At 43.2% G+C, this 15,300-nt stretch overlaps 2 protein-coding genes across 3 annotated transcripts in view; both read right to left on the reverse strand.

Annotated features, from left to right (window-relative positions):
• INTS8 (integrator complex subunit 8) overlaps positions 1-3,411 on the reverse strand; it is a 54,250-nt gene extending 50,839 nt beyond the window's left edge. Inside the window, exons 1-2 of one of the 2 annotated variants that reach the window (XM_037131072.2) lie at positions 3,118-3,411; positions 1,694-1,868 (exon numbers count right to left, since the gene is read on the reverse strand). In XM_037131072.2, coding sequence (XP_036986967.2) covers positions 1,694-1,868; positions 3,118-3,247 — 305 coding nt within the window. In that variant the 5' untranslated portion in view covers positions 3,248-3,411. Of the gene's footprint in view, positions 1-1,079; positions 1,124-1,693; positions 1,869-3,117 lie in introns of those variants that run through there. The other variant, XM_037131073.2, reaches the window with a different exon arrangement.
• A 3,914-nt stretch (positions 3,412-7,325) lies between these two features.
• LOC128626743 (uncharacterized) lies at positions 7,326-10,388 on the reverse strand. Its single transcript, XM_053661118.1, has 3 exons — positions 10,193-10,388; positions 9,783-10,075; positions 7,326-8,627 (listed from the first exon to the last, which is right to left on the reverse strand). The coding sequence occupies exons 1-3, from the start codon at positions 10,386-10,388 to the stop codon at positions 8,478-8,480; spliced, it is 639 nt and encodes a 212-aa protein (XP_053517093.1). The 3' UTR covers positions 7,326-8,477.
• Positions 10,389-15,300: the final 4,912 nt, after the last annotated feature.

The following is a 15,300-nucleotide window of genomic DNA, read 5'->3' on the forward strand; positions in this document are numbered from 1 at the left end:
GCCCTGGCTGGTGTAGCTCAGTGGATTGAGTGCAGGCCTGCGAACCAAAGGATAGCTGTTCAATTCCCAGTCAGGGCACATGCCTGGGTTTCAGGCCAGTTCCCAGCAGGGGACACACGAGAGGCAACCATACATTGATATTTCTCTCCCTCTCTCCTTCCCTTCCCCTCTAAAGATAAATGAATAAAATTGAAAAAAGATGTTTATACTACCTTGACCCAGTAATTTAATAACTTAAACTAAGGATATGAATGAAAATTCAGATAAAGTTTAAGGATAAAGATATTTAAGGCTTTGTGATGTATAAAAGTGAAAAACTAGAAAACAAAATGATTGTCAATGAAGGAAAAGTTAATATATTATCCATACGATAGAATTATCTTCAAAATATATAAAATGGGAAAATGCTCACGATATTCTGTTACATGGGGAAAAAAGATATCAAAACAGTACATAGGGTATGACCACACTTTGTTTAAAAAATAAAGAGAAAAACAACAAAAATTACACAAAAGTGTTAAAAACACTTCTCTCTCTTCCCCTATTATTTCCTATTTTCTGAGTTTTTCTGTAAGGTATTTTCCTTTAAATTGTGAGGAGAAAGGGATGAAAACAAATCATTTTTGCCCTGGCTGGTGTGGCTCAGTGGATTGGGGGCCAGCCTGCAAATTGAAAGGTTACTGGTTTGATTCCCAGTCAGGGCACACACCTGAGTTAATAGGCAGGCGGTACAAAGGGCAACCAATTGATGTTTCTCTCCCTCTCTTTCTCTCTCCCTTCCGCTCTATCTAAAAACAATAAATAAAACCCTTAAAAAAAATTAAAAATAAATAAATGATTTTCTAAGCATAGACTTGAAAGTAATCACTTGTAAACAAATAAGCACTGATTCTAGTAAGATATTTTAATAACTTGGGAGGTAGTGATTGTTCTGCGACCAATAAAATTAAAGTTTATTCGACAGCAAATTATTCATAATATTATGTATCATCTATCATTAATTTTTATCCATTTTCTTAAGATATGTAAAAGTACAGTGAAACATTTAAAACTGTTTAGGTGAGGATTTCTCTAGTTACCACATCAAATCATCATAACTGCCTTAATACTGGTAACATCAAGTTTTTACTATAAAAGGTAATTTAAATTCATCAAACATTCAAATTTATTATATCTTTTTAAAATACTTGCATATTTGAACTAGAGTATACAAAAGATAATTTTTATTTTAAAGGCTGGTAACACTAAAGCATATATAGAAATAAACCAAGATATCTAAATAGCACTTCAAAATAAGTGTCTTAAATAAATAAATAAATAAATTTAAATATCTTTAGAGAGGTTAAGGGAGGGTAAGGGAGGGTAAGGGAGGGTAAGGGAGGGAGGAAGAGAGGGAGAGAAACATCAATGTGTGATTGCCTCTCACATGCCCCCTACTGAGAACCCAGCAGGCATGTGCCCTGACTGGGAATTGAAGCCGTGACCCTTTGGTTCTGAGGCAGGCACTCAATAACTGAGCCACACCAGTGGATTGGGCTATTTTTTATTTTTGGTATCACACCATTATATTGAGGGCCTCTGGGTGAGGGTAGAAGGCTGGGAGGACAATGAGATCTGACATCCTCTACCTGACCAGGAACTCCCCAGCTTCACAGCCACCAAAAGCAGTGAGTTTCCTTGAAATCTTGTGTACCTTTTCTCTAATATGTCCAAGTCCCACTTCAAATGTGCAGCAACTTTAAGAGCAAGTAGTTTTAAAATACGATTTCTCTTGTTATCAGGTGGAGGTTGAACTTGGTTTTGTTCATTAACTGAAGGTTTAGAAGCCTGTTCCAAAAACTGAACTATAAGTTCAACTGGTGTAGGATCTAGAATTTCAAAGAAAATAAGTTTAAGTTTTAATTATGAATATGCAAAAGGATTCACTGTATTGGTGTATGACAACAAAAGGAACCCCAAACAACTGTGTAGTTATGACGAAGGAACATGATCTATAAAAAGCGTACTGAGGGGAAAAAAGGGACGATCAGGGCAGGTAGTAAGGACGACGGGATAATAGATTCCCGCAGAAGCACTTAAGAGGTAACAACAGAATGCCTATACATTTACAGTTCAGCAAATACCAGTGGCAGTTAGAGGAAAGAGATGAAACAATTAGTTTTAAAACTTAATTGGTGGTACTTGCATCAACTTACCTCTCTACCCCTGTTTCAATCAGTGCACAACAGCGGTAATATCACTACCCACAGGGTTATTACGAAGACTGAATTCAATGAGATGACATGTGAAGCATTAAGCACAGTGCCTGGCACCCAGAAAGTACGTAACAAACGTTTGTCAAAAGCAATGAATTAAAAGAATATAATATAGGTGGTAAAACCACCCAAGTCTATAAAATACAGTAACTTCTTGCACAGTGGTCACCATCAGTTAAAGCCAGTCTATCTAAGACTGAACAAGCCACATCTGGATTCGAACTCTACCAGCAAAATCCTATTCAAGGAACTTACCTTTTCATTCTAGTACCTTTCCAGAAATACCTGTAATAGCACGCGTTAACCAGAATATTAATCATTAGCAACACAATACAATAACCGCCTTGATATAGTATTTCCAGTTGTATAGCATTTCCTCTTTTCAAAGATTTTTCTCATTTTAATTTATAGTCCAACTTTGTAATATATATCGGCAATTAAGAGTAAGTAAAAATCTCCTCTTTGAGGGACAGTTAAATAGGAACCTAAAACATAACTAATTAACAACAAAATTAGCACCAGAACAATTGATTTCGCCCCAATTCCCCAAATTGATCACAGCCGGGGTTCTGTAAAGAGGAGTGTTCAAGCTAGCCTCCCCAACCCAAGCAATCGCAGAGGACCACCTCGCAGATGCTAAAACCCCAAAGAGAAAAGGACCAAAAAGTGGGGGTCAAAGGGCCTGTTTTGCGTTTTTTAGGGGGTCCGCCACGGCGGTGCCCCGTTTAGCGAGCGGGCCCAGCTTGAACTAGTCTCCGGTCCGCGGTTCCCGGGCCGCAACTTCATAGCGGAGAAGCGCGGGGGCCTGGAAGCGAAGGAGGACTGCGCCCCGCTCCCTTCGGGCTGCGAGCACCGAGCTTACCTGGGCAGGACTTGCGTAGATGTTTCTCTAGCAGCGACTCCTCCAGCAAGAACTCGAACCAGCTGGTCTGCGGCGGGGTGCAGGGCCGACTGGAGGTGGCCGCCTCCCGGTCCGCCGCCTCCGCGCTCATCCTGCCCCCGCCGCCGCTACCCCCAGGGACGCTTCCCGGCTCCAACCTGACCCTGGGACCCGGGACCCGGGCCTGTGATCTTCGGAACCGCTTGGAACAAAGCCTCAATCGGACCCTACCGGAAAACCACCCAAAATGGCGGCGCGGCCCACCCCCCTCACCACGTCCACGCCAAGGAGAGCTCTGGGATTCACCTCCTAGTGCTGTCACGCCTCCGACCAATCAGTTCCAGTCAGAGAGAAAGAAGGCGGGACCAGTCCGTAGGCCACGCCTTCTCCGGTTCCCCTGGGAAATGATTGGGAGGGAGCTGGGTCGCAGCTGCTTTCGCGGCTTTCGGCTCGTTTTGCAGCTAGCAAAAGAAGCAAACTCCTCGAGGGTTGCAACGAATCTCAATGTCTTCATAAAAGATAATGAACATTATATGTCCATACTGTGAGTCAGGACGTGTTATCGAGGCACCAGTGGTAGCAGCTGCTCTTTGAGTTTCGCTATGCTGTCCAAGGACAAGAAGAAAGATGCTGGGAAGTCCGCCAAGAAAGACAAAGACCTAGTGAACGACTCTAGGGACAAGGCCAAAAAGAGGTGCAAAGGCAAAGTTCGGGACAAACTCAATAACAGGAGTAGCTTTCAATATTTAGCGCTTCATTAAGCCTCTTGATATCCCCGTTAGACGTACTTGTTAACCTTATTTTACATTTAGCTCCATTTGGAAATGTTCTTGTGGGGTTTTCTTAGATTAATAAATAAAATGGGGAGAAAAGTTTTAGATCGTACACACACTAGTGCAACTGTAGCTTAAGCTACTTAACCTCTGTGAACCTTAGTTTTCACATTTATAAAACAGGAATAATAACAGTGCCTAATCTTAGGGGTGGTAAGAAAATTAAAGGCACAAGTTGGAATAATACAGGTAAAAGAGATAACGCAGGTAAGCTTTTAAAACAGGGCCTGACACCTAGTAATATAAACAATTAGAAACTAACATTGTATAGTGAGTGCCTTTAAATCTGCAAATTATTTTCATATACATGCTTCTAATTTTCTCCTGTAAACAAACCCTGTTATACACCTTCTAACCAATGAAGAAAGTAAGGTTCCAGAGTTGTGATTTGCCCAAGGTTTCCCAACAAGAGGCTGAGCCAGGGCTTTGGTGACATTCCCAATGTACCCACGCTGCTTCCAACCCTGGGTAGAGTGGACAAGAATGATGGCTATGGTCTTTTCAGATGGAAGAGGGAAGACTTTGAAAGTTATAGAAGAAATAAATGGAAGTAGCTCCTCCATTTTTTAAAGTAAATTGAGTATGTCGATGGTAACCATTGCCTTGTTATTCTCTTTCTGCACATTTTTCTGGGCTGTGCACTGCCCCCCCCTCTTTCATTTTGGTACTTACCGGGGTCCTATTCTTAGTCCTCATTGTAAAAACCATCCTGGTCACTCCCTGCCCCACTCCTACAATTCTAGCTCTTGAGCACACCTATTCTCCAAACTCTCAGTGTCCGCTGGACATTTCCATTTTGAACCTCACAAGCAGTGCATACTAAGTATTTCCAATGTGAATTTCAAACCTGCCCCTTAGCTGTGCTCTATTTTGATAGAGGATGGAGACATAGGTCATCTACACCTGTCACTGGAGCCAGAAATGTGGGAACCATAAGGGGGGTGGAAATGGGAGGAAGGTGGAGGGCATAGGGGGTGGGCTGGGATGGGAGTAAAAGACAGAATACTGTAGTTGAAAAATAATTAAGTTAATAAAAAGAAATGTGAGAACCATTCTTTCTCCCCTTCTTTTATGTCTAACATGAATAAAGCATGCCAAATCTTTACAAAAATAATGATTTAAACTCCCTATTGATATTTATTAGTTTAGGCCATCATGTTTTTATTAGTATAATACATGATGTCCAAACCATGTTCTTTACAGTCCAAGGGGTTCCTTGGAGCCCCTTTAGAAGAGAAAAAAACCTCTTTGGGGTGAGTGTATCTGGAAAGGTTGCACACAGCACTCTGAGCTGACCACGCCATGTTTCAACCATAACTTATCTATTTTATTGTTTACATAACCTAACTCTTCCCTAGCTGCTCATACCTCTTCATTTCCCTATTCTGACCTCCTCCCATAATTATATTAAAGTTAAATTTATTGCCCTGGCTGGTGTGGTTCAGTGGATTGAGCCCTGGCCTGGGAACCAAAAGGTTGCCAGTTTGATTCCCAGTTAGGCACATGCCTGGACTGCAGGCCAGTTCCTCAGCTGGGGCATGTGAGAGGCAACAGATCGATATATCTCTCACACATCGATGTTTCTCTCCCTCTCTCCCTCCCTTCCCCTCTCTCCATAAAGAAATAAATAAAATCTTAAGTTTATCTTGGGTGATTATATTTATGTAACCTACTTCAAAATAAGAAAGGGAAATACATATGTACATAAAGCCCTTTATCTGGTTTATGCCACAACACCTTTGCATAGTAGTCATTACTTCCTTGAAAAAGAAAGATTTATAAAAGAGAAACTATTCCTTCTACTTGAATCTCCGTACCTCTTATCAAATTCTTGTTCATCCTCTAATCAGGTACTTTCCAGATTTGGCTGAAGGAAGTTTCAGGAAAATTAGGAAGTCTCTATTCTTTTAGGTAACACTTATCAGAATTCATAAATGATTCTGATGTGTTAATGTACTAATGAAATGTATTAGTGACTTATTTATAATAAGTCACTAATACTTGCCTTATTAACCAGACTAGAAAAATAAGGAACATTTTTCTTCCTTCCTCCCTGCTTCCTCCCACCCAGAATTACTTCCTGAGATCTACTCTGTGGCAGGATATACAGTGGGAATGAGAATAGCACTGCTCTTGGGGAATTTGTTAGGATATAGGTAAGACACTCCTGTCATATGAAGTTTGTCCAGAAAGTATCCAACCATGTAATATGAAAATAGAGACATTTATTGAAGAAGGCACAAGATATAAGAAACACTGTATATAGGACAATGATGCCTCAGTCCCCTTCAAAGTAGGCACATTGGGACCTCACATAGTTCTTCCAGCATCTCTTCCACTGTTCAAAACACTTTGCAAAACCTTTTGTTGTAAACAGCTGCCCTGTCATATTTTCCTGACTCTCACTGAAACTCTGAAATCTCTTTCCTTTCAAATGTGATTTTAGTTTTGGCAAAAGCCAGAGGTCACAGAGCACCAAATCTGGCCTGGGGCTGGAGGGGGGGGCTGAGTCCCCTGCGTGGTTTGATGTTTTGCCAAAAAATTCTGCACGAGAGGTGATGCATGATCAAGCACATTGTTATGATGAAGCTGCCAGTTACCAGTTGCCATAGCTGCAGCTGTTTTAGTTGTATTGCATCTGTCAACCAACGAAGAACATTGAGGTAGTACTCCTTATCCACATCCAGGTTTGGCCTAGAGTGACATATCCATGATGCACAACACTTTCCTAATCAAAAAGCATGGTTAACATGGTCTTGATCTTCCTGCAACTTTGCTGCACCTTCTTTGAAGGGTGTGGAAAACCAGACAACTTCCACTGGGACAACTGGGCCTTCATTTCCAAATCATAACCATAGACCCATGATTCAACTCCAGTTATTATGACCTTCTTGAGGAAATCTGATTCATTGGTAGCAGTTTGAATCAAATCATTAGTGGCATGATGTTCCTTCTGCTCTAGAGGCAGAAACTGTGGAAATGAATTTTGCCACATTCTCTGCAAAGATCCTGTGTCAAAATCTTGGACACAGGAGTTTTTGGAATCTCCAAATCAGCTTCCGGTTCTCACACTGTCAGTCACTGATCTTTGTTGATTGCAACCCATGCACTGCCAACATTCTCAAGTGTTCTGATTGTTGCAGGCCTTCCAGAATGTGGATCACTTTCAACAGATTCTCAAACATCTCTGATGCAACTGTGTCACATTTTTATTTGCACTGCACTCATTGCATTATCCCAAAAAGCCTTCTGAATCATCCGAATACTTTCTGTGGAGGAATGTTCAAGTGTAATGCAAAATTTGATGCACATTCGTTACTCTACTTGTTCAGTTATTTTGAATATGATGGCCACACAGTACACATGCTCACACAATGGTGATGTTGTCATTGTTCACACATGTGCGTTCTGGTCCACTCTCCTTGGCTGCCAGGTTACATCTATGTTGCCAAAACCATTCTCATTATATTTAACAATGACTGAACTTTCTCCAGGCAAAGTACGGGGAAAGTTATATGACCCTCATTCCACAAACATTTACTGATTAAATGAAATTCCAACCAACTCCTCTGTGCCCTCCCCATGTGAGTCTATGAATATGGTATGACACTCATTGGTATCTCTACATACTGCAATTCCCACGCAGACTACCTTGGGCACCTTTAAAGATCATGCAATTATTCCACTTGGCATAATAATCTCTTGTGGGGGGCTCTGCCCACAAGGCTCCCCCACTCCCCTGGCCACCATGGATGAGAGTAAGTCTACCAAGCCATGATCTGCTTGGGGAGGAAAGGTGGCCAATCGCTCAAAGGAGGAGGCCAAGACCTTTTCCTCAATGGGTTTTTATTGGGTTCAATTTGCACAGAAATACAGGTAAAGTTCATCAATCATTGTCAGGCAATAAGGATTAGACAATAGATAACATACAAAGAACTACTAGGGCTTATTCTGAGTCAGGGTCTGTTAGCTAAGGGGTTACAAAACTTTGGGAAACAAACTCATCCTGCTCAGACCCTTATCAGAAAATTGAGAGCATTCTTAGCAAAGCAGGTTTCACAGGAGTTTACATATTCTTTCTTACACCTGTTCACCCTGGGGAACCCACCCGTTCCTGCACAGGGCTGCACTGCCTTCTGTCATTGTTTCAGGCTTAAGTCAGGCAAGAGAAGTAAGGCAGCCAAGAGATTAGGAGACTACTCGCAGACAGAATGAGGACTCAGGCTATGTCAAGGCTGAGGGGTGAGGGTGCATCATCTCCTTTTACTATAGCCCCCCAAGTCCTTCCCTGGGGGCCCCTGTGATCATGCCTGTCTTAGGTCATCCCTCCCTTGAGGAATCTTACCCATCACTGGCTGACCGATCATGCAGTGGGGCCCAGGCAGGGTGAAGAAAAGGGGTCCAGGCAGGGTGAAGCAGCACCCCTGCCAGAGAGATGAGCTTTGTCTCCTTTAGTGGCTTATGGTCCAAAGGTCACTCACTCCGCCTTAGCCATGGGGGTGGGCACAGCTACAGCTTCTGAAACCAGGCAGGGCGGTTCCCAGCACTCTCTCCAGGTCCATCCATGCTCTCACAAAAGAAAAGACTGCATTCTTTTTTGTGGCAGAGTAGTATTCCATTGTGCATTTCAACACCCCAGAGGGAAGAGGTGTTGGGGAGCTAAGTGGAAAAGGTGAAGGGTAAAAATGTAAAAAGCAAAGAAAAAAACCCCTCATAGATGCAGACAACAGTGTGGTGATTACCAGAGGGAAAGAGGGTGAGAGGGGTAGAAAAGGGGAAAGGGGATAAATGGTGATGGAAGGAGACTCAACGTGGGGCGGTGAACACACAATACAATAAACAGATGGTGTACTATAGAATTGTACATCTGAAATCTATATGATTTTGTTAACCAATAAATAATTTTTTTCTTTAAATGGTACAATTAGAGTCCCAGAACTGTCGCAGCAATTTATTGTTAGCCTAAATCAGTGGGCAAGGCAGCGTTTACCTGCTGGCTCCCTGTAAGAAAATAAGGGCATACTGCTCTGAAAACTAGGTATCCCAAATCCGGACTCTGAACCTGGCACCAGGGCGCAAGGAGAGAGCTGCAGGAGCAGAACCCCCAACCTTCCCGGGGCCACATTCCATCGCCACACTCTGCTTCCTTCTACCTCTTGGCTGAGTCTCACCCTGATTTGCCCCTTCCTCTCTTCAGAGTGCCTTGAACTAACTCTTCAGCAGGTCGTTCCTGGCTCCCAAGAAAGTCAGAAAACTTCAAGAAAGCCAATTTAAGGGTATCAAGATCTCCTCTCCCTCGACTCTCTATCGCCCCTGCAGTTCTCAGTACTTACGGTCGCGTTAGTCTCGGAAAAGACCGAGTCTACCAGGATAGTCCCCGAGAGGGCAGCAGTGAATGAGAGCACTCAGGAAGGAGGGTGCCTATCCCCTTGAGCAGAGTCTGCGCCGCTGAGTGAGTGCTCCAGCGAAGAGACCCGGACCTTCGCTCCATTTTTATTTGTAACTGTGCCCAAACTTCTGGCTACTCCCATTCGCCTCCCAATGCAAGCGAACGTTAGTGCCTCTGGACGAGATCCAAAGAAAAGGGTGCGGGCATGTCCCACAGGACTCTGGACACCTCTGGCCGCCTCCCCCGAGGCTCTGCCACTCCACTTCCTCCACTTCGTTGGAGGCCGCGGAGCTGGGACAACGCTCTGTCACCTGGAGCCCCACGCGCTCACTCAGGGACTCGGGACCGGTCGGCCACCCGCAGGTTGCTGTGCCCACGAGGCAGGTGCACCTTGACCCACTTCGGCAGAACCCCGCGCGACTTACCCCGGTGCTGCCGCTGGGACGCCTCTGGATGGTTGAAACTTGCCTCTGTCCCCCAAGGAGCGCGGATCCGGGGTCTGGTGCGACACCCTCCCAGGGCCTGGCGGAGAGGGCCAGAAGGAGCGGGCGCCACCTGACATTCTGAGGCGGTCTAGGTAAGAGAGGGCTCTCCGAGGCCCAGACGTAGAGGATGGAACCCGACTCAGGGGCAGAAACAGGCTGAGCATCTCCGGCCCAGACACCCACCACCACGGTCCGGGGGATGACTCCGCCCCACCTCCCCAGCAGCCAATCCTCTCAATGGGCGTCGCCCTGCCTTCTCCATTCGCTTCCTCTGCACTTAGCGACCTCGCAGCTGCAGGTGTCCGCTGGGCACCGGGAGGGCTTCCCTTCACTTGGTCAACTCGGCTTACTTAAGTCGTGCACAAAAGCATTCTCTCCTAAATACTCGTCAGAGTCAGGAAGCCTCCCTGCGGGAACCGCCTCCAGAAACAGGGTCTCAGAGCAGTCCACCCACGCCCAGCCTTGCTGCAGTGGCCGAACTGGTACTGAGCACCCCGCTCTCAGCGAGCGTGGAGACTCTAGAACAGCGGCACTAAGCCTTCGCATCAGCAGCTATCGCTTGGCCTTTGGCTACACGACTCCTGGGACAAAGCTAGAGAATGATCGGGAGCCGCTTCTGGCCCAGGCAACCGCTCAGTTCTGCTACTAGAGGTTCCCGGTTCTAGATCTCCCATTTCCGCAAACCCAGGTAAATGTCAGAAACCATCCAGAGGAGCAAGCTGAAATTCAAATCCCAGTTACACTTAATTGTTGCAAAACAACGAACCGCCCTGGCTGGTGTAGCTCAGTGAATTGAGCGCGGGCCTGGGAACCAAGCAACCACGGTTCGATTCCCAGTCAGGGCACATGCCTGGGTTGCAGGCCAGTTCCCATCAGGGGACTCACAAGGGGCAACCATACATTGATATTTCTCTCCCTCTCTCCTTCCCTTCCCCTCTAAAGATAAATAAATAAAATCTTTAAAAAAAAAAGAAAAGAAAAAAACAACGAACCAATTGTTGTATAACGCTAGCTATAGAGTTGTTAAAGGATTAAATGAATTATGTCAAATCACATAGCACAAGTACAAAGTGCTATGTACTAGTACAAAGAAAACGCTCAGTGTTTGTTATTCAGTAGAGCTAATCTAAAAACTCCAGCCGGTCCAGGTTCTCAGGCATTTGAAATAAGCGATAATAGAGCAAAAACAATTAATAAAAGAGAGTTAGAGCCAAAAAGATGCCATGACCCAGATTTCAGAATGGGCCAAGCCAAAGTAATAACGATGCAGGAAATTAGTAGGCAGAGGTAATAAGATGCAGAGAACAGTGTGAGGCCCCCAGGTGTCTACTATAAAGGGGACTAAGGCCTCATTATCCTGCGTACGATGTTTCTTGTCTTGTTTCATTCTTCAGTGAATGTCTGTTTTTTATATTACATGGTTGGATACCTTCTGGACAGACCTCATATATTGCTCATTTTTTTTTGCTTATAATAAATATAATTCCTTAGAATCATGTAAATATATACTGCTACTTACTTTGTCCAGTATTATTTTTTATTTAATAAGCCAACCCTTAGGATTAACTCTTGCAGAATTCTTAATACAATACTTAACAATTAAAAAAATACTGTATAGGAGCTGTGTAAGTGCTTACATTGCTATCTACTAGGAATTGGACAAAAACTTGATATTGAGATAATGATAGCTTACATTTACAAAACATTTGCTATGTGGCAGGAACTGAAAATGCTTTACTAAAAATCAATTTTTTATTTCTCACCAATTACCCTGTGGATTAAACATTATCCACACTTTATTGTACTTTGTCACTGTGATTATGAAGTCCACTAAGTAATATTAAAACTGAATAATGGCAGCAATTACTTGAGCCTGTTTTTTATTTCTACAAGACATTCAGTTTATCAGACTGACAAATAGCCATTCAGTAGGTCCAGTCACAATTTTTCAGGTAAGCGATAGCTATTAATACTATTTCCTTACCAATGATAGTACCAAGAAAGAAAGCTGATTAGTAATTACTGCAAATGATCTGCTATTTTTTTCTGGTTAATAGCCTTAAATGGCATTATAAGGAGACATCTGTGAAACAAATCTAACTGATAATAATTATTTTTTAGAAAACAGCCATTTAAAAGCTCTGAAAATTGACCTAGAGGCATATGGCAAGTGAAGAATTATTTTTTTTAATCTACTAAAACTCAAAGAGAACAGCCAGAGTCTGCACCAAATGTGTTATCTGAACCACTACGCGCTCCCTCCTTCTCCCCTCCCAACTCAGTGTGATAGAAACTCCAGTCCAGGTGGGTAAAGCCAAGAATACAGGGTTACCTCTACCTCAGCTCCCAGCCAAGGGCAACAGTATCTTCTCCGGAGTTGCAGGCCACCAGAATTCATCTACCCCAACCATGTGCTGCCAAAGTTAAATTCCAAGCAAATGAGAAGGAAAGGTGAGAAGCAACCTTCTTTCACCCAGTTTCCACTCTTAGGATAAAAGCTCTACCTTAGACATGGCACATTAATAGTGGACCCCTGATCACTCACCCTAGCTAATTTGTAGGGCAAAGGTTCCAGTAGAGGCATGTCAAGAAGACCAGAGAGGCCACATCCCAACCCAGAAGCCTGTGGCCAAAGTAGGAGTGTCACTCAGAGAGTGGCATACTTGTTACCACTCCCAGCTCAGAGCTGTTGCTCAGTAATTTTTGCTTAGGGAGAGTGTTGGGAGCCGGCCAGCAACCATCCCTTGACAAGGTCAGGACGGTTGAGATGCATCTGCAAGACAGAAGCATCTGTGGCTGGATTTCCTGCCTATCTCTCTTTACATGTTTGTTTTGGTGATCAAAACATGGTGGGATTGTTAGACACCTGTATTTCAGGTTCATTGATTCACATAATTCCAATGAAGTTGTACAAAATGATTTCTTGACCAGAGAGCAAAGTTCCCTCTAATGAAATATCCCCTGAATGTCTAAAAGTTGTTGGAGTAACAGCCCCTCCTTTACCTTGAACAGGAATATATATTAATTAGAATTTAGTAGGCAAAGAAACAGGAGAAGCTTGTTAGATACTATAAACTAAGCACATAGATACAATTACCAAGGAGTTAGAGTCCATAGTACATAGAGAAACATTTTGGACAGAAAGATAGATAGCTAAGTTAGACATCACAAAGGCTTATAATAAATTTCCTACTCTCTGCTCGGTCTAGCGTACCTTTTTGCCCCATGTCAAGTTCTAAGACCTTTAATAAACAATAAGACATTCAAACTCTGTACATAGAGCTAGTTCAAATCGTCTGATTAATGGTTCTCCTGGTCAAAACAACTTTTGTTTAACATAACTGAAACTATGGAAATTCCTTACTTTTCCTGGTTATCTCTATATTTGTTTTTTTCTGCTTAACTGATCACACCATGCACCTGTTCCTTTAATGTTATACAACAATCTCTATAAAAATAAAGCCTAAATCAAACTCTATGAGTTCGGTCAGTCCCACAGAGGCTGGCTGTTCTCTGGCATCCAATCGGGTGTCTGACTCTTCATTGGCCTTCGCCGTCCTTCCTTCAGGGACCCTGAACCCTGCCGAGGCTGGACCCCGGCAGGAGAGAATCAGGATGTTAAACAGAGAGCTCTCAAATAGATGAATTTATTTGAAACAGGGTATAAAGAAGTTAAAGCCTAAGAGTACTCAAAACAGCGAATTTTGGTGGAAAGCAATTAAGCAGAAGCTGACTTTGAAAGAGATAGAAACTAAACCAAAGGTCCCCTAGTTTGCCAGAGAGAACCAGGGAAAGAGACAGCTAAGAGGCCTTCTGGCTTTAGAACAAACTACAGCAATTGACTCCAAATACTATTGCTTCAAGGAACCCAGGATTTGACTGACTCCGGATGGGGAGTAATTTATACTCCAGAGGATTGCTGAAGACAACAGAGCAATCAGCCAATGACTAGTTGAGCTTAACTGCTGGACAGGATCAAGGAAAGAGTAAGGAGCCCTGCTACAACCAATGTCATCCCAGAGTGACTGTGTATATGCTGAAGGGAGTGACATCTGAGGACCAACGTCAAAGGTTCCATAATGTGGAGGAAACAGCCATCTCTGAAATAAGTCCAGCCAGACACTAAAGAAATAAACAAGCCAACTATAATGACAAGTTCCAGGGAATGGGGAGGTAGGGCGGATACCGATATCCAGAGTGGTTATAAACAGAGAGTATAGGTAAAGAGATAAATATTATTTTTAAAAAAGAACCAAATGGAAATTCTGAAGTTGAAAAGTACAACTGAAATGAAAAATATACCAGAAGGGCTCAACAGATTTAAGCTGATAGAAGAAAGAATTAGCAAACTTGAAGCCTGATAGAAACAATACAATCGAAGAACAAAGAGAAAACAGATTGAAGAAAATTGAACACAGCCTCACCCAGTGGTGGGAAGCAGGTGAGGGGGACGCCATTTCCCCACTCTGACCCCGCCACCACAACCCAGCGACCCCGCCCTGGAGGCCCGGCTCCTAAGGCTCCGCTCCTCATACTTAATGGGCACGAACAGACCAAAAATGGCTCAGGAAGACCTCAAAGCCCCAGAGCCCATAAATCTAAGTGACGAAGAAATAGCAAAACTTTCAGATGCACAGTTCAAAACACTGGTGATCAGGATGCTCACAGAACTGGTTGATTTTAGTCACAAATTAGAGGAACATATGAAGGCTAAACTAATTGAAATGAATGGCAATGCACAGGAAACCAATAGTAATGGAAAGGAAACTGGGACTCAAAACAAAGGACTGGACCAGAAGGAGGATAAAAATAACCAACCAGAAAAGAATGAAGAAACAAGAATTCAAAAAAATGAGGAGAGACTTAGGAACCTCCAGGACATCTTTAAACGCTCCAACATCCGAATTATAGGGGTACCAGAAGAGGGAAAGGAACAGCCATGAGGGGAAAACTTATTTGAACAAATAATAAAGGAGAATTTCCCCAATCTGGCAAAGGCAATAGACTTCCAGGAAATCCAGGAAGCTCAGAGAGTCCCAAAGAAGTTGGACCCAAGAAGGAACACACCAAGGCACATCATCATTACATTAGCCAAGATTAAAATGAAAGAGAGAATCCTAGAAGCAGCAAGAGCTAAGGGGACAGTCACCTACAAAGGAGTTCCCATCAGACTGTCAGCGGATTTCTCAAAAGAGACCTTACAGGCAAGAAGGGGCTGGAAAGAAGTATTCCAAGTCATGAAATCCAAAGACCTACAACTAAGATTGCTCTACCCAGCAAAGCTTTCATTTAGAATAGAAGGGCAGATAAAGTGCTTCTCAGATAAGGTCAAATTCAAGGAGTTCATCATCACCAAGCCCTTATTATATGAAATGTTAAAGGGACTTATCTAAGAAAAAGAAGATAAAAAAGATGAACAGTGAAAGGACAACAAACTCACAGTTATTAACAACCACAT

This window comes from Artibeus jamaicensis, unplaced genomic scaffold (assembly GCF_021234435.1).
Source record: "Artibeus jamaicensis isolate MK-2021 breed Jamaican fruit bat unplaced genomic scaffold, CSHL_Jam_final scaffold_916, whole genome shotgun sequence".
NCBI lineage: Eukaryota > Metazoa > Chordata > Mammalia > Chiroptera > Phyllostomidae > Artibeus > Artibeus jamaicensis.